This window comes from Arvicanthis niloticus, chromosome 12, assembly GCF_011762505.2.
Source record: "Arvicanthis niloticus isolate mArvNil1 chromosome 12, mArvNil1.pat.X, whole genome shotgun sequence".
In the NCBI taxonomy this organism is placed as follows: Eukaryota; Metazoa; Chordata; class Mammalia; order Rodentia; family Muridae; genus Arvicanthis; species Arvicanthis niloticus.
In genome coordinates, this window is record NC_047669.1 from 76,868,880 (window position 1) to 76,889,292 (window position 20,413).

Below are 20,413 nucleotides of genomic sequence, written 5' to 3' on the forward strand. Positions count from 1 at the left end.
CTGCTGCTATGTCTGCTATGATTTCTCTAGAGACTAAAAGATGTTTATCAGACAAACGACATCACAACCATGACAGGCTTCACTGTGTTTATATCAACTGGGTTTCCAGGGGCTTCGAGACACTGCTTTAAAAATCTCAGTTATTCTGTAACTTAATGTGTTCCTGATGCTTCTGCAAAAGTGTATTTCTGAAAGTAGAGGAATGAATGGGGTTTGTTCAAAATAAACGAACTATTGGGTGCCTCTTAGGCATGCACAAGCAAGTGTGTTTGCACACCTCTATGAGATGGTCTGAGGCTTCCACGGTGAACCAACAGCTCCACGAAAGAAAACGCAGCAGTGAAAGGGTGTTCCGAGCAGGTCACTACTCGATAAGAAATATGAGAGATACTCACAAAGAGAAATATCCAAAAGCACTCGAGAAATCTTCTGCTGTTAGAAATTCAATAACTTGTTTAAAGTGTTTTTAAAGAGAATTGAGGGCTGCAGAGACAGCTCAGCGGATAAAGTGCTGCCCTACAAGCACAAGGATCTGAGTTCGAGCCCCACTACAGAAGTAAAGAAGCTAAGCATGATGCTCACACCTACACTCTGCTAAGGTGAAGACAGGAAGACCAGCGAGCATCCAACCTTGCCTACTTTGAGAGACTGAGGCCAGTGAGGGATCCTAGCTCAAAAGAAAGTAGCAGCGAACAGCATTTGAGGAAACACACCTGAGGTTGACCTCTGGCCTCCACACACGTGTGTGTGCCCACACAAGCATGCACACTCCACCCTATACACACGTGAAAATATTTTTAAATTATCTTTTTCTGCTTTTTTTTTTTTTTTTTTTAGGGGTGAAAACCATAGAGAAGAATACACTCGACACACATTCACAGGTTTTCTGCTGAAACCTCTGGTGTGCCAAGTCCTGTCCCTCCAAATGTATTTCCACTGATGGGGAACAACTGGGGAAAATCAGCTTTTCTGAGGAGCTGAGATCCTTCTTCCGGCAGCTTGCTCCAGTGTATGCACAAGCATATGCAGAATGCAGGCCATTTGCCTCTGACACTAAAATCTCTGAGAGCCCTGGAGGTCAAGCTAAAGTGGCGAGCCCCAGCTATGGAGGTGATAAAGGAAGCAGAGGATGTCACATAACCACCAGGAAGAACAGTATGTGCGTATGTGCGGACACTCTGAGGTGAGGGCTTCTGTGGGCGGAGCAAGCTCTGTGGGCGGAGCGAGCGATGCAAAGGTGTGCAGTGATAGGGAGGAACGGAGTCAGTGGCTTGGGGCCCCGCCTTGAAGACAGGAGCCATGGTGGTAATCACTGGAAGGTTTGGGACAACGCAGTATTCTGATGGAACCCAGCGTTCACCAGGTCACAGGTTGTGTACAGAGAACAAAGTCCCAAAAATGTTAGAGAGGGAGCGGGGACTGGCTGTAAGGCAGAAATCTGACGCATACGTGAGTCAGCACGACACCTACAGTGACCACAACATACTGAGTTTTCTAGTGAGACAGCGACATTCTCAGAAAATACAGTTAACAGAAATGTCTGGGACTGAGCACGGGTCTCCTACCATGGCCTTACTCTGATGGCAGAGACATGATTTTACATTTCCTTTCCCAGGGTATCTTATTGTAACAGAGAGAGAGAGAGAGAGAGAGAGAGAGAGAGAGAGAGAGAGAGAGAGAGACAGAGAGAGAGAGACAGAGAGAGAGACAGAGAGAGAGACAGAGAGAGAGACAGAGAGAGAGACAGAGAGAGAGAGACAGAGAGAGAGAGACAGAAAGAGAGAGACAGAGACAGGGAGGGAGGGAGGGAGGGAGGGAGAGAGAGAGAGAGAGAGAGAGAAACTAGCTAATGCAATGAACGTTATTAAGCACAATGACAATGTAGAGCCAGGGTGAGGTCTGAACTGCTGATGGCAAAATGGCTGAAAGTCCCTGGCTAAGATTCCTCTTGCTAACCACAGCTAACTAACTACTGTTCCCGCTCTTGCTCTTCCTGCAACCCCCAATAGGACCGTTTCTTCCTTGATACCTCTGGTTTTCCCAGACCTATCTCAGCTCAGGTCCCACCTCTCTCTCCAGGCTCAGCTCCTGTGCTACTAGAACCCTGATTATCTCTCCTGTTTCAACCCCGGGGGGCTGGATACACCAACTTCGTCCCTACCTACCCTTCCTCCATTTTGATACCAGAGAACCAAACATTGTGAGATAAAAGTCATGTAACTACGCTGATTGATCTGTAAATCCCCTTTCTTAGTTCCCTGGGAACTGACTTTAACTCCTTAACTGATCTTTGTTCCATCTGTTACGTACATAATTGGGCTGCTGGAACCTTTCACAGTCTAGCTTCTTATCCCCAAAGTTCTCTTATTTCACTCAGAGGCGGCTCTTGTTTGTCATTTTGTTGAGAAGAACCAAAGCATGTGGCACCTCCTCCTTCAACGTGGATCTCTAAACCTCAAGTTCTCCTTGAGGAGAATAGGGGGAATAGGGGGAATAGGGCCCCTGCTCTCAGACCCTATCAATGTGGGAATTCTCTCTCTTCCTCTCTCTCCTCCTGAACCCTTGAAACAACTCACCTTGCCATCGCTGTCTTCCCTCCTGCATCTTCCTTGTAACCTGAAGTAAGCGCAAACCACATCTATCTGAAGCATCATCCCAACACCACTTGGCTGTATTGAAAGTAACATTCGACACCTCACTTTCTCTTGCTTTAACAAAAGCTTATAAAACCAGGAGGGTGGAACATGGTCACCAAGACACACATGACAGTACTGTACATGGTCACCTGGACACACATTACAGAGTGCTGTACATGGTCCCCAAAACACACATGACAGTACTGTACATGGTCCCCAAGACACACATTACAGAATGCTGTACATGGTCCCCAAGACACACATTACAGAGTGCTGTACATGGTCCCCAAGACACACATGACAGTACTGTACATGGTCACCTGGACACACATTACAGAATGCTGTACATGGTCACCAGGACACACATGACAGTGCTGTACATGGTCACCTGGACACACATTACAGAGTGCTGTACATGGTCCCCAAGACACACATTACAGAGTGCTGTACATGGTCTCCAGGGCACACATGACAGTACTGTACATGGTCACCTGGACACACATTACAGAGTGCTGTACATGGTCCCCAAGATACACATGGCAGAGTGCTATATACGGTTACCAGGACACACATGTCAGAGTGATGTCTTTGGTCCCTAGGACACACATGACAGTGCTGTACATGGTCACCAGGACACACATGACAGTGCTGTACATGGTCACCTGGACACACATGACAGACTACTATATGTGGTCACCAGGACACACATGTCAGAGTGCTGGCCTTTGCAGTTGTATTTCCCAAAGGCAACATCAATGCATCTTGCTCTTCTGTCCCCTTTCCCATTAACAACATGCAGGTGACTTTTACTGAACAACACTGATGGAGCTTTGGTTTGAGTCCATCCAATCCAGAGGATGACGCCCTCCCAGCCGTGGTCTGCATCTCGCTCCAGCCCCACCCTTAGGAGTTCCAATTCACCTCTTGCCAAGCAGTTATTCAACCCTTCCAGTCCAGAGGCTGGAAAGTGAATCTCTGATCTTGCCCAGTCTCGTTTCTGCCCCACTCCCTCCTGATCCCTCACAAACCTGTTCTAGAAGCAACCCCTCCCTCTTTCCGAAGCCACCTTTAACTCCCTCCTTACTCAAGACCCCAGGCCTGGTTGGCTGTGTAGGCAATTCCTATCCCCAAAGCCCCCCATCACCTCTGTCTAAGCCCTGGGTTTCCTTTGCATTCCTTCCCAACATTCCATAAGAGTTTTAAGTCCCTTTCTGTAGTGGCTGCAGCCATATTAAAACACCCAACGCTCGGTGCAGACTGAAACATTGTAATGACGAAATGCTCCTGTGTTCCTTTCTGATCCAACACAGGACCTTGTCCACCATTACACAAAGCAGTGGCGTGAGTTCACTTTCAGGCCCAGCCGGATCTACTCTTCCTTATCTGCTATGTGCTTCCAGGACAGTCTCATGAGCAGCGCTTACAGCCCCAAATGCACTTACCACAAACACCATATTGTAAATGTTAGCCTTTTTCCCTGAACCCTGATGCAGATACCCACACCTCAAAAAAAAAAAAAATGTTCCTTGTTGATGCTAGGGTCCCTGTGGAAACATCTCTCCTCCTAACCACTAAGCATTTCTCTTCCTCCTGACCACTATGTCTCCATAAAAAGAAACACAAAGAGAGGCCCTAGAGACCTTACCAAGGGACAACCTGGTCCAATCTGCTCCTGGTCATCAGAAGGTCCAGTTCCTATTTTTGCTTCTCAAGAACTAGAACATGACTCGTGGGTAAATCCAAGAGTAGGTAGGTGGTGCAGACTGTGAAGATGGACTTGGGCCTGGTCATCATCAGTCTCTGCCTTCATCACCTGTCCCTTAGCTGATTGTTTCCTGGGGATAAGGATGTGGCTTGGGATGTGGTTCAGTTGACCAACTGCTGTGTATCATGCATAAAATTCTGGGTATGAACCCCAACACCACATAAATTTGGGAGTAGTGATATTTGTAATTCTGGTACTTGGGATTAGAGAATGATACACAATGATCATAAATTTGGGGTCATTCTCAGTTACACCACGAGTTCAAGGCCAGCCTGGCTTAATAACACCCTGTCTCAAAAAAAAAAAAAAAAAAAATGAGAATGTGCCTCCCATACACACCCAACTAAACAATTAAATAAATCTAAGGCAACAAGGAGACCCCAGCAGAGTCAGTCATTCTTGACCTAGCTCTTCTTTGTGGTGATCCTATGACTACTCACTGAGCTGACAACCATTAGGAACAATCTTCTTCTTTAAGTCCCCTGACTGTCTGCAGGCCATCTGTCTGAGGATGACTCCAGAGTCTGCCAAGGCTACAGGATCTCCGTTAATTACCATGATGGTTTACTGGCAAGCCAGAGAGGCAATGTTCCCTTGTTAACCAATGTCATCAAGGGCATCCACATCAGCTCCCTCACATAGGCAGCTATGGCTGATTCTTGCCAAGCATTTGTTATTGGGTTAGAGAGGGAAGATGACATTTTACTCACGGTGCCACAGTGACTGCGCGGTTTCCAGCCCACACATGACAGGTTGTGTATGACAGCTACAAGCTCATTTCCAATCACCATCAGAGTGTCATGCTGACTCCCACAAGTCAAGAGAAAATGCTGCCACCAAGGGGGTGTGAGGACACTGTCCAGGTATTTGGAAGTGTCTCTTGATACTAAAAGAAAGCTTAGGTGAACAGCCATCTCACACATTCAAGGGCAATTCAGTCAGTATTTACCACATTTAGGATTCTGAGCCAGTGTGTCCTGGCTCTCAGGGGTTTGTTGTGTTTTGCTCTTTGTTTTGTAGAAACTGATTTTACTTCCATAGGCAAAAATACCTGACCACATATATCTGCACAGTTCTCTTAGTTCTCTAATGCTGTGTGATAAAACTTTCTGGGAAGACATCACACACACACACACACACACACACACGCACACACACACTCACTCCACATAGGGAACCTATGACAGACCAAAGTACAGATATCACAAAAGTCCAATTTGATGAACTAATGAGTGTTATTAGGGTTACTTACAGAAGCAGAAATACTCTAAGACAGCTGCTTCTCCAAAGCCCACTCCAGCATGGGGGAACCTGGAGCACACTGCACAGCCTGCAGGCAGCTCAACGGGTTGAAAGGTGTCCTTTCCAGGTGCCTCGGTTGGTCTGGTCTCAGTCTTCTTTCCAGCAGCTCTTCTCTGAGTCTTCCTTCCATCTGCGTAGGAATCTCGGCTTTTATTGCCTACTCTGGCAGGGCGGGGCCTAATAAGGCCGGTCAGCTTCAGGGTCTTCCTGAAGCCATTCTGAGTTGTTTATCTATTTTGAGTTGTTTATCTATTTTGAGTTGTTTACTTTGGTGCTGAACGAGTTCCCTGCAGGATGGAATGTTTCAATCTCAGAAGAAACTGCTACACAATTGCACTCTATAGAACAATATTGCCACTCCAGAAACCTGATTAGAATAACCAAAACTCAGAGGACCCCATGTTGTTGACTACAGGTAATTTTTAGTATTTTTGGTCTAATTAAACACAACAAACTACACAATATGCAGAAAATACTGCATTGCACATGTTCCTAGATAGGAAAATCCATAAACACTGAGCAGGAAAATATCTAAGGCCCCCTTTGAACTGCAGTAATTGTTCTGCACTAAAATTGCAACTGTGACATAGACTATAGTATTCTTTGACAAAATAGAAAAAGTAAAATGAAATTCCACCTTTCCCCTCTCTTGGTTTCCACCTAGTTTTTAAGGTCTCATAGAAAGGACCAAATGCAAATACTATGCCCCTCGGGAGTTCAATAGTTGCAAAATTTCACAACACAAAATATACACACTCACACACATTCTCACACTCATAAACTTACTCAAACACATGCTCACAACACAAGTCACACACAGGCACACACACACACACCACTCATAGTTAAAAACCTTGTTTCATTCCAATAAAGTGGCTATGAGCCATGAGATACCAAGAGAGCTGCAGCAGTATTTGATGTTTTAATTGTGACCTCCTATGTAAAGCTTGCATTTTTACTTCAAGTTTTAAATTCATGCTAGACACGCTCCTTAAACCAACAGAGGCTCCACCCTCGGGATCTTAAACTCCAGCCCCCTTAAACAAAGACCATCACTGCATGATTTTTAAAAATTTGACAATTTTATATATGTGTTAATAAATTCCATTCATTTCTAGATCTCATGATTCCCGTTGCTCATTGCTTCCTCCTCCTTCCTCCTCCTCCTCTTCCTTCTCCTCTTCTTCCTTCCAACAAGATACCTTAGACTATTTTTTTCCATAATGACTCACAGGGTTTAATTAAGGTTTAAAATTAAAAATTTTAACTAAATTTTAGAATCTACATGAGTCTGGAACCATGCTTAGGAGAATCATATGAACAAAGGTGCACCAGCCCCAGGCAGCACATGAATCTCCTGATGGCACTTAAAAGATAAGACAGTCCTAAAACCATTCCAAGGCTGGTTAAATGCCCAGAGCTGGAACATCTGGATATAGAATTCTTTAATGCCTTCCATGATCCTGCAGCCAGGGCCCTAAAGCAGTGAGCTCTGCATCACCTAAAGGCTCTTCACAGTTCAGATAGCTGTGGAATCAAGACTCCATTGTATCCTGCCACTAACCTCTCCAGGCTTGGAGTTTAGCTGTTCTGCAACGGTCTGCAACCAAAATCACCTACTCAGCAACACCGCAGGGTAGGATTCCCCAGCTAGATGTCTGGCGGACTTTTATATGACTTGATATTAAGAAGGTAAAATGAGAGGAGGAGAGATCCATCACTTTCTATAAGCTCAAATCAAGAATAGTAAACAGTACCGCCAGGTGGTGGTGGTGGCGGCGGAGGCGGCGGCGGCGCACACCCTTAATCCCAGCACTTGGGAGGCAGAGGCAGGTGGATTTCTGAGTTCGAGGCCAGACTGGTCTACAGAGTGAGTTCCAGGACAGCCAGGGCTACACAGAGAAACCCTGTCTCAAAAAAACAAAAAACAAAAAAAAAAAAAAAGAATAGTAAACAGTACCAATACAGAGTGGGGTGGTGGTTACCATGGCTACCATACCTCTACAAACCTACAGTCACTCTTTGACAGGAATTTCTTTTTAAATTTTGATTCATGTGTCTGTGAGTTTGTGTGTGTGTATGTGTTTGTGCGTCTGTATGTTTCTGTGTATCTGTGTGTGTTTGTATGTGTGTGTCTGAATGTTTCTGTGTGTGTATCTGTGTGTGTGTGTGTGCGCGCGCGCGCGCACAGGCATGACTGCAGGCACTCATAGAAGCCAGATGAAGGTATTGGATGTTCCAGAGATGGCAGCTTTGAACAAGGAAATGATCTCAGGTCCTTTATAAAAGCAGCAGGTACTCTTAACTGATGAGCCCTCTCCAGTCCCAGGAATGTAGTTGTAAGCAACACACACACACACACACACACACACAAGAGAGAGAGAGAGAGAGAGAGAGAGAGAGAGAGAGAGAGAGAGAGACAGACAGACAGACAGACAGAGAGACAGAGAGAGATGTCTTAATTTACTGAGCAGCTATGGAGGTGCAAGGACAGCAAACAACAAAGATGAATATCTTGGTTGTTTATAATTGTTTATTAATCATGTTTATGTCATGATTATCTCAATGAATAATCCAACACACCAAGACTCACTTAAAGGAAAAGCAGTCACGCCGGTTGTGGCCATGAGTATATTAAACACCGACACGGAGAAAGATGAGAGGTACGCAGTTTTTCATCCAAATATGAGAAAATTAAGGACACCACCTACTTAACTAGAAGAGAAAGATGAATAATTAGAACCACAGGGAATGGTGGGTCAGGCTCTTTGAACATCCAGAGCACAGAGTAGCAGCTGGCATCCTGTGAAGATGGTTGGTTTCCCACCCAGGAGCACTTGGTCACCAGACCCTGAAGAAACTGCCCCTGATTCTTAAAGCCTCAAAGATTCAAGTATGGAAAGATTTGGTGCAGAAAGCGCAGGACCAGAAGGCCGTGCCTATGGTAGGATTCTCCTTCCATTTTTTTCCCTAGTTCTCAAACTCTCTTAAAAGCACAAGGTTGGGGCAGGAGGATGGCAGAGCGTAGGATGCCTCCCTGTGGCCCATGAAGAATGGAGATCATCCTACTATCCAGTAATTCGGAGTTGAGAACAGACCCCTCCCTTCAGGCCCCACCTCACTGGAATCATGAAGTGCACGGTGGGGGTGGGGCACACACAGCCCGAGGCACACAGCTGCATCAGCGCAAAGACTGAATGTTGAACTTCAGCTTTTCAGGAGTAAAGGTTCACATGGTGACCATCATGACTTAGGGGTTTAGGTTTGAAGTGCAGCTAACCAAGGACAGGCTTAACCAAATTACTAAACAGTCGAATACCAACTTTAAATGATACTAGAGGCAAACAGTAAAAAGTTGAATAAAAAAAAAAAAAAAAACTTTATCCAGGACATCTAAACCCAAGCAACAGAATAGTAAGTTATCAATTCATTAAACATTCCAGCTTTGATTGTGGTGGCATTGATTTTAGAGGACTATCCAGTGGCAAGTGACCGGACACCAGCATGTCAAACTGTACTGCTCGGCCAGCAGGCAGCTAATTCACATGTTGTCAATGTCATGGTTTAACCAAATAATTAGATTTGCATACCAATGTCCAGCTTCAAGTGAAATCTAAGTACAACTGAGTGTTACAGAAGAATGACAAGAACACGTTCAGCCGATCGATACAGTGTCCTATGAATTAAAAAGGCTCCCCAAAGCACACAAGCGTTTATAACAGTCAAAAATGTGTTAAAAGAAAACAAAATGTCGTTTTTCTCTATACCTGGAGCCACATTTCTCCACGTAGTATGTTTTATATAACATAAGGCTTCCAGGTTTTGCTTCTTTAAATCTCATGTCTGAGAAACAAAGCCTGGATTCTGTATGCCTGGGAACACCCCATTCCCATGGAAGACTGGGGGACAAGAGCAACAGAGTACTCTGTTCAAACTATTCAAATTAAAATATCTTCTTGATTCTGAGGAGACAGTTTAATCAATACACTAACTGCCACACAAGCATGAACAAGGGTCACATTCCCAACACCCATGTAATCCTAGTGATGGAAACAGGCAGGAGGATTCCTGGAGGTCACTGGTCTTTTTCATTCAGGGAATTCTAAGCTGTAGTCGAAGGCTCTGTCTCGAAAAATAAGGTGGCAAAAGCCTGAAAAAGACACCTCACATCTCAACCTGCATGTACACACACGTGCACATGCTCACATACATGCATGTCCCTCTTTCTTACTTCCTGATATCTTTGTTCATTGATAACATATGCTAAGTATTCGCTAATCTAAAAGCCTAAAATCTAAAACGCTCCTAAGTCAGAGAGATTTAAGTGTAAATATAACCCTACAAATCCTGTATAATAGTGGGAAACCCTTCACCTGACCTCCACAGTGGATCATGGTCAGACCTCAAATGTAGGAAGAACATTACATAACATTTTCTTCATAATATATGTGTAACAGGGCACATGAAGTAAAAAGATGAATTCCATGTTTAGACTCGAGTCCCATCCCCAGATAGCTCAGTGTAAGTGTGCATGTATTTCAAAACCAAAAATAATCTGAAATTTAAAATGTTCTGAAATGCTATCCTTCTGTAACAAAGCATCTTAGGTAAAGGACATCCTATCCAAGTTCTCAATTTTGTATATAATTCTTGCAGCAAACCCCTCTCTAGGGCCAGAAGAGATGGAGATGGTGGGGTGGGGTTACCGGAACAAACCACACCACTCTTGGTCTTCCCTGCAGACTCTAAGTCATTCTGTGCACGTGATAAAAGATGCAAAACTTATACCATCCTCGGCTCCCAGGGAACAAAGTGTAGACACAGAGCTCTGTCAGGACCCTCTCCTGTCAGTCAGGAAAGACTTTTGACTCTTGAATGTGTTGTTAACACACACACACACACACACACACACGATATGTTTTAAACCTGTGTTTTAAAACAAAACTCCTGAGATTCACAAGACAAAAGCCACCACACTGGTCTTTGGTCTCAAACTCAGCTCAACAATACCATTATCATGAAACTAACTGGAAAGTCTACATAAATGAGTGTTGTTGGTTTTGGGGGCATTGATAACAGTGGTGAGGTAGCAGTATAAACTCCATGTTTAAAAAGGTAAATAGCACTTCCCAGAACAATCTACAGAAGACCACTAAAGAATTAACAGCCAAGCTTTCTTCAATCTGTTTACTTTTTAAAGCACTCTCAGAAAAACACAGACACTCTCGGTTAAGCAAAACTCAGCCAGAATTTTCATTCAACCTTGGAATTTGGTTATATATGTATAAAGAAACTTTCCCTGCTTTTTACAGTCCCTGCTGCTTTGGGACAAACCTCAACATCTGGATGCCAGAATCGAAGAGGCAAAATCCACGGAGACATATGTGCAATTTTATGCTTGTAAATCCTCTGGTTTGAGGGGGGGAATGCATACTGGTGCTTCTTGTCCACAGAAATCTCAGAGGGTTCATCAGAGGTATCCAGAGATGAAATGACGGGCACGCTCACAATGCTCACAGGAGTGTGTGCAGCCCAGCAGCACTGGGTAGCTACTGCGTGGTGGCCTGCTTCTCAACAAAAGTCCCACCTAGAAGCCTTGCTCTGCAAGGTCAGACTGCAGCACGTGGACCTGTCCCTCCCTGCTCAACAGAAATCTGAGTGTACCTTCTATAATCTCTGTCCAAGCCTCTGGAGGACATCTAATGGGTTCTCATTGGTCTCCTTTGTTCCCTTTTGTTTTGGTCAAGAGAGTTGGGTAGGAATGAAAATTTGCTTTGGACTTTCCTCTACCACAGAGGTTCCTCAGAGGGATGCTGGTCCCCCCAGGGGGTCCTGGCACAACCTGCAGTTAATCTGTGAACATCAAAGTGTTCGTGATCATGCACAATCTGGGAGGACAGAGAGAGCATTCACTACATTTCTAAAGAGGTCCACGATTCAACGTGTTCAGAGGCATCATCAAGCTATGGAAAGGCATGTTGATAACTGAGATGGGCAGATAGGAGGAGGCTGCCATCACAGAGTTCTAAGATCCATACAGTGACATATGGGGTGGCAAAGGACCAGACAAATGATAGTCCTCCTGTGAGGTTACTGTGGAGCTGGAAGATCTCTACTGCCAGGTCATAATGTCATATCATGCATTACTCCCGTATGGTACCAAGCCGAGTGGACTGCCAACTGCCTCACAGTAGAGCATGTGCAACTAGAGATGACTGTAAGAACTGCTACCAGCTTCCACACTGACTAATCCACACCACTACTTAGAGGGTTCACCTCTACTTCGTTTGAAGGAAGAACCATGCTAGCTTCTATGTCTGCAGCTCTGTGTACCTGGGGCTCGCTGCATCTCTTGAATGAATGAAAATGTCACATCTGGCTGTCTAGCATGCGTTCCAACACTGCGGGTGTTGTATTCTCTATCTACATTTTATTTTTTATTCAGGGTGAACCAGGGATTCAATACCTCTTGTGGATGGAATACTCAGAAGAGAAGCCCATTGGCTGAAGGCTCAGGGCTATCTAGACAACTCATTTGCATAAAAAGAACCCAGGTGTTTGTGCTAGTGACTCAGTACCCACGGTCCTCAGTGGGGTGTCCTGGTTACATGTTCCTGAAAGAACAGGTAGAGGCAGGCAGGGACTGGCTCTATTTCTGTCTCTCTCAAGTCAGAGAATGACGGGGCTTGAGCTCATTCAACCTTACCATTTCTCCTGCCTGTCTATCTAGTAGCGTGGTCCCACATGCCCTACAGAGCAGGGATTTTCAGAGCAGTGTGTGCACTCTGGGCAGTGCTGTAGAAGGAATGCATAGCCTCGCTCATGTGCCTACCACGCCCACAGCACAAACAAGAACGAATGAATGATGTCCTGACATGGGTCCAAAACTGCAAGAAGTGGGTCTCTGCAGTGTAAGGCACGGACGATAGACAAGGTAATAGGTTATAGACAGACAGACAGACAGACAGTCAGACAAGGTAGATGGTTGATAGATTATAGATAGATGATAAATAGACAAGGTAGATAGATGCTAGGTAGATAGACTATAGACAAGAGAGAGAGAGAGGATAGATGGTAGATTATAGATAGATGATAGACAAGGTAGATAGATGATAGATAAAAAGATGATAGATAGATAGATAGATAGATAGATAGATAGATAGATAGATAGACAGACAGACAAGGTTTGTATGTAGTTAGATAGATAAACAGGATAGACAGATAAGGTATGTATATAGATAGATAGATAGATAGATAGATAGATAGAAGATAGATAGTAGATAGACAGACAGAGAAGATAGACAGACAGAGATAGGTGATGATAGATGATAGACTGACAAAGTAGATAGATGATAGATTGATGATAGATAGACTATAAACAGACAATATAGATGGATAGATGATAGATAACAGATAGATGATGATAGATATGAGATAGATAGATGTAGATGATAAGACAGAGAACACAGATAGATATACACAGATATATAGCCTCTTTGGCTCCCAGAGAACAGTAAGAACATCATTACCTCTCATGTATCTTGTCAGTGCCTGCATTCGGCACACTTTCCTTGGTAAGTCACCATACACTGTTCACTACAGGTAAAGGTTCCTGCACTGGGATTTCACAAACTGACTCTGAGAAGCCTAAGAAAGGTTGTCCACTATACTTGCCAAGTCATACGGCCTTTGAGAACACACTATTCGACTACACAGCGGTTGTATGGCCAGATTATATTTAGAGAGGAGGAGGGTAGGGTGCATGGTGAATACTGGATCCTGTTACAGAACACAACAAAATCCCTCGGCGGTTGTGTCTTCATTGTGACTATGACATCCTTAATTCAATCAATGTATCAGGTTATCTACTGTAGGCAAAGCACAGATCGAGATTTTAAAATTACTAAAACACAAGCTTCCTGTGATTTAGATAAGCCAGGCACACAGACAGACCTCTGTGTGGTAAACACTGCTCCTTCCCAAAAAGACTGGGGACAAACACCACGACATCAAAGAACCCAGAGAAGGCAGAGCCCTGGCAGGCACTGGCAGGCAGGAAGGGGGACGGCTGGACAGGAACAACACCCACTTCCAAGTGTAGCCTTTTCACACAAGTCTGGCTAGTCTCCTGTGCTGATCACCAAGCCCGTGGCTGGTCAGTGCAGTCAGAAGAGCAGCAAAAACTGCTGCTACGTTTGTGGTTTTGCTCTGCACAAACCACACAGCCCCAGAGCTGGAAGCCTGGATCTGATGTGCTCTGCAACTCGTCTGTCTGTGAATGTTCGTCAGCTGGTGGCTTTTAAGATAAAATATGCCTGATTTTGCTTCTATTAGACAGCATTAACATAAGCAAATAAAAATATGTCTCATAAAGAATTGAAAAGAAAAGCCAGGCAGTGGTAACTCACACCTTTGATCCCAGCACTCGAACTCTGGAGGCAGAGGCAGGTGGATTTCTGAGTTCGAGGCCAGCCTGGTCTACAGAGCAAGTTCCAGGACAGCCAGGGCTACACAGAGAAACCCTGTCTTGAAAACAAACAAACAAACAAACAACAACAAACCTGAAAAGGAATGGAGGAGGAAGAAAACCCAGTGTGGTGTGGGAAGGGAGGGTGGTAAGAGCAAAAGGGGCTCTAGAAATGCCGGGGAAGGAATATCATCAAAAAACAGCATGTGAAGTTCTCCAATAATTCACTAAACTGTTATTTTATAAAGAGACAAGACTGAAAGGGAGAATTACCACTGTCCTCCCTCAGCAGACACGTGTCTCTGTGTGTGTGTGGACAGTGTTAATATAAAGACTCACGACAGGTCAAAAGGCAGAGAGAACTATCTGTGGAACACTCAACCACAATGGCACCTAGACCACACCCTTACCCATGGCAAGGAGAACGTCATGTGAGAGACAGTTTACAGGCAGAGGTTGGGAAGGATATGGGTGAACCAGTGTTACCTGGGAGTGGCACTACACTCTTGAACACGTGGTTCTCTACACAGGATCACGTCAGTCAACATTCAAACCTGGAGCATGCACACACACACACACACACAGAGAGAGAGAGAGAGAGAGAGAGAGAGGTACAAACAACATAGATACACACACATATACATACACATATACACACACATACACTCACATAGATTCACACACAGATCCATACACATGGATTCACATATATGCTCATATAGATTCAAACATAGATTCATACATACATATACTCACACACAAACTTATGCACACAGATTCACACACAGAGACATACATATATACATACTTACACACATACTTACCCACATATACACACAAATTCACACACACATACACTCTCATACACACAAATACACACTCATACACACAGATTCACACACAGATCTATACACCACAGACACACATATACTCACACACATACTTATACACACACACACCTCTTTTAGTAATCAGAACAGTGGCTTACAGATGGAAAGTGCCTTCTCCCAACACAGCTTTACCTGAGTTACATTCATCCCCTCTCAGCATCTGTGGTTCTTCATTGTATATATTGCACTTAAAAAACCACAGGGTATATAACCCATCTCAGCAGAGAGGCAAGCATTCCCCTCCCCCACCAGTCCCAGACAACACCAAGTCCCCAACACCCACCCCCTCACCTTCCCACTGGCTCATCTCTTCCCCACAAGGCAACTCTACCCCCAATTTCCTATTCATTTCCTCACTTCTTTTCCCACCATCGGTGCACACTGTTCCAGACAACACAACCCTGATGCTTTAGAACAGTAGTTCCTAACCTGTGGGTCACCTAAGACCATAGGGAAACACAGATATTTATATTATGATTCATAACAGTAGCAAAATGAGTTACAATGTAGCAATGAAATGGTTTTATGGTTGGCGTCACCACAGCATGAGGAATTGTATTAAAGGAACACAAAGGAAGGTTGAGAACCACTTTAGAGGATTTTTAGATTTTTATGTGTAGAATTTTCTCACTGGCTTTTTTATTCAACATTTAGGAATTGTCCATGCTGATACGTGTCTAAGGTAGATATTTACAGCTTCTCTTATCTGCTATACAATATACCATAGTTATTGCTATATAATATGCCATATTTATCCATTCCCTGGTTGACAGACATTTAGGTTGTTTCTATAGTCTTCTGTCACAGTTTCATGTTGCTTACATGTAGCACGGTGTGTTAAATATTAAAACTTGACCACAGCTCTGCCATATTCCCTGAATCTTCATTTTGTAGCTCATGACCTTAACTTGACCTTTTGTTCCTTGCCCTGACTAAAAAAACAAAAACAAAAAAAACCCAACAACTTGTATTTTGACGTGGAGCCTCGTGGACCTTGGAGACCACCCCCCCAGCCTCCTTACCCTCAAACCCAACCTACCAGCTTAAAGATCAGACAGTGCTGCTTTGTCTAGGTCGCCTATATGTTGCAAATGTTGAAATGTTGCAAATGTTGCAAATGTTGCAAATACACCTGTTCCTTGTTTTTCCCATTTAAAAAAAAAAAAAAAAAAAAAAACAAAACTGGTTCTAAGGACTGCCTTGGGTTGCTTTGTCCCTGATTAATTAGTCTTGGAGTGTTTCAACAGACCATTGATACCTGACTGAGATTGATGTTTGAGTGGTTTGTGTGACTGTTCCTGGACCTCAACAAATATATGCAGGGTGCCCTGCTGAATGACAGGTAGGAGGCACACCTTCACTTCACGGAGAGATGCCAGGGTGCACTTCCACTGTGCTACATGCAAAGCTGTCTGCTCCGATCCTACTGAGTAAAGTTCGATGCTGGGCTCCATCCCGACATTTCAAACATTCCCTCCTTCTTTCATTATTTCCAGCCTACCAAACACAGAAAGTGGCAAAAGTCTACTGTCCTGATCAAAAGCAACTTCCATAAGATACAAAATGTACTTAGGATCAGGACCATGATCCCCCAGTGGCAGCCTGTGGCCACACATACGTGGGATACACGGTCCCCACAGCACTGCTTCACGCACGCCCACAGTGGTACACCACTGCTGTGGAGAAGACCTCAGATGCAAAAGCATTTCAGTGGAAAGGATGGCAGCCTCCACACCGTTGTGAACACCTGGGTGAGCTAGGCTCCAGCCATTTGCAGAAACTTCCTCCCTCAGAGACAGAATCCCCACTGTGCACACCATTTCCCTGAAGAAAATCCAGAATCTGGGGTTTTAGGGAAAGTGTGGAACAAAGCCTGTTCCTCCAGCATGGTGTCAGGAACAGCATTCCTTCCACATCCAACAGAAGTCCAGGAGAAACGATTCAACTTGCAACTGATGGAACATGAGCAGGTTCATAAGAAACCTGGTCCTTAGTGAGAGTCTTTCCGTCTCACAGGCAACAGCAGCCCTGAGCAGGTGTGACTTCACAAGTGTGACTTCACAAGTGTGACGTCACATCACCAAATCACCTCTCCAAAACAAGAACAACTCAAGTGGAAATTTATTTAAAAACAAAACAAAACTCTATTATTGGGACCAGAGAGATAGTAAAGGCACCTGCTGCCCAGCTGACAACTGAGTGTGTTTCCAGGACTCTCAGTGTTATCCAAGAATCCTTGGTACTTCTAAATAAAAATACAATTTAAAAAAAAAAAAGTTAAACTACTACAAGTGCAGACAGCCAGTTGGAATTTGGTAGCCCACACCCCATTTTTTATCTGTATCTAGCTTTTATTTGTGTCAAATGTACTAAAATCATCATTACATCACCCTACCGAGTTGGCCGGAATGAATGTGCACATGAGAATGACAGGGACAGACATGCTGAGATGAACTCACATTCGAACACTGAAACCCAACGGTTCGTCTCCAGTCACTTCCTATATGATCCCACACAGGTAGAAACAAAACAGAGCCGGCCACTGTTTCCCGTGAAGGCACAGAGGGTGAAGGTTTTCAGTTTGGGGGCCACACACCCTTGCTGCAACTATTCAACTCCACCACTGTATACAGCAACAAGTAGCAGATAAATTAGGTCATCTTCTGACCTCCAAAAATACATTGCAGCCGGGCACAGTTCTGCACTCGGACACACACCATAATAATAAATAAATAAACTTTAAAACCATATCTACACCCATGACAGTAACACTGAAGAGGAAGCTGGGGCTACCTCACAGCAGAACAGACCTTACCTTAATATGAGCTGCTGGGTCAGGGACCGTCTGGATCATGGCCTTCAGCAGGCCAGGTCACTCACCAGCCATGCAGAACCCGGGACAACTACAAGACAGAAAGGGAAACGGGATTCTAAATGACCATCTTCCCAGCTTCTGTTCCCCAGTAAAACCACACAGACTACAGTGTCTTTAGAGATGCTTGGCTCTGCAGTGGGTGCATCTGCCACAGAGCATCCTCAGGTGAGCGGGGCTTGTCCTTGTCCATTGACAATGACACTCACTTTCAACCACAACAGAACTCAGCACACAAGTCCAGAAGAAACTGTCCAGCGCTTATCTTGAAAGGGCCCACGTCACCAAAGAAGAGCAGTAACTTGTGATGTTCTATACCCTCCATAGACAACAATGAAATAGACATTTCACAAGAACTGGAAGAGAGGAATTTGATGCCAAGAAAGACAAATGCTTGACATGACAGACGTGTTGGTGTCCTGACCTTGACCACTAAACTGCACACATGTGTACTTAAATATCACATCAGAACCAACAACTGGGTGCAATTATGTTTCCTAGCCATAAATGTACATGTTTAGAGAAATGACTGACATCACATGCAATTCACGTATCCTACATTACATGATCAACACTGATAAGTCTTTAGATGGTGAAATTAAACAAAATGTGGGGTGTTTCCTGTGGTATTAACACAAAGATTAGAAGTTCAAACAAAAATGAATGCAACCTATACATTTCTTTGCATTTCATTATTAAGTTCATTTCATTTTGTTTTTGAGGCAGTCTTATGTACCGGAGACTGGCCTTGAACACTTGATTAGCCTGCCTCCTCTTCCCAAGTGCTGGGATGATATCTGTGCTAAAAGTTTCTAAGTCTCCCTTGAAGCTTTTCCAGCCAGAACCATAAAAGGAGAGCCATCAATGACAGTGAGAAGAAACCATGTCATTTCAACATGGACATCCTGTTTCCAGTCAGCTGGGTTCACAGACTAACAAGTGAACGAGCTGAGTACCAGCAGTCCCTCCCTGTGCTTCCCAGTCCCTCCCTGTGCCTCCTGTGCCTCCCTGTGCCTCCTGGTCCCTCCCTGTGCCTCCCAGTCCCTCCCTGTGCCTTCCCTGCCACCTGCCTTCCCCACCATGTGCACCCTCAGAGTTCGAGCCACATTCTTTTTCTGTAAATTGCTCTTGTGAGGTATTTTGCCACAGCAATGGGGAAAGTATCTAATACAGCCATCTTTCCAGTCCCAGAAAAAGACACAGAAAGGCTGGCATCCAACCAAAGACATAGGTCTGGACAGACAGTAGCTGCGGGTTCCCAGGAATCCTATGGCTTAGGATTTGCATAGATACAAGACCAGACTTTAGAAACCTTGGCAAAAGGGCTCTCCCTGAGCATAGATGCAGAGCTGGGCGAGGGATAGGAAGCAGGTATCCATCTCCCTCCTTAGAAATCCATGAAGTTCAACGGGTGATCAGAAACCCTATTACTCATCAATAAAATGGGGGCAACGCTACTGTGGTATATACCTGTACTGTAGATACATCATAGGAATGCTCTTGCTCTTCCCCCTGGTTTCTGGCATGGAGCCTCAAACGTTGGAATTCCCTGAGAAACGAGCATCCTTTGTCCTAAATTGATTACCCCTGGTGGGCCTCGGCATTGCTTTAGATTGGAGACTGGTTTCCAGAAAGATGAAACCCTTTTACTCTCTCCCACCCCCAACTCTGAGCTATCATGAGAGGACAAAGACAGAGTGAAGCTAATGTTCCGTGAGCTGATGGTCCGTGACTAATGAAGGTTCTGTGGAAGCCACCGGTAACAATCGAGAGATGCTGCCCTGTGGCAGAACTTCTCCTGGGGAGTCTCAGCACAACCTACTCACCCCAGATAGGGGTCCCACCACAAACCAAAGTACGGGAGTACGGGTACCACTAGAGTCCAACTTGGTGAACCAATGAGTTTTACTGGACTTCTACCTAAGTACCCTATTGCTGTAAAGGGACAGACACCATGATCATGGCACCTCTTATAAAGGACAGCATTTAACTGGAGGTGTGCTTACAATTTCAAAGGCTTAGTCTATTATCATCATGGTGGGGAGCACAGTGGCAGCAGGTGGAGAGCACGGTGTCAGGCAGGTGGGGAGCACGGTGGCAGGCAGGTGGGGAGCACAGTAGCAGGCAGGTGGGGAGCACGGTGGCAGGCAGGTGTGTTGCTGAAGAAGTAGCTGAGAGCTCTACATCCTGATTCACAAGCAACATAGACAGTGAGCTTCTTGTCATAGGCTTCAGAAAACCCAAAGCCCACCCTCCATGACACAGGCCTCCAACAAGGTCACACCTTCTAACCCTTTCAAATAGCACCACTTCCTGGTGACTTAAAAATTCAAATATATGAGCCTATGGGGGGCACTCTTATTCAAGCCACCCTAAGTCACTTATGGGAATATGGGTGAGGGGTTACTTGTAGGAGCAGAAATGACTCAAAGACAGCTACATCATCAATGCCCACCCCAGCACGTCACCAAAGCTAGGAAC

General features: G+C 44.7%; 1 protein-coding gene across 2 annotated transcripts in view; it reads right to left on the minus strand.

The window, feature by feature from the left end:
- The window catches only part of Erg (ETS transcription factor ERG), a 156,156-nt gene extending 138,191 nt beyond the window's left edge, over window positions 1–17,965 (minus strand). For both annotated transcript variants that reach the window (XM_034515162.2, XM_034515160.2), the window contains exon 1: window positions 17,876–17,965. In XM_034515162.2, coding sequence (XP_034371053.1) covers window positions 17,876–17,914 — 39 coding nt within the window. In that variant the 5' untranslated portion in view covers window positions 17,915–17,965. The remainder of the gene's footprint in view (window positions 1–17,875) is intronic.
- Window positions 17,966–20,413: the final 2,448 nt, after the last annotated feature.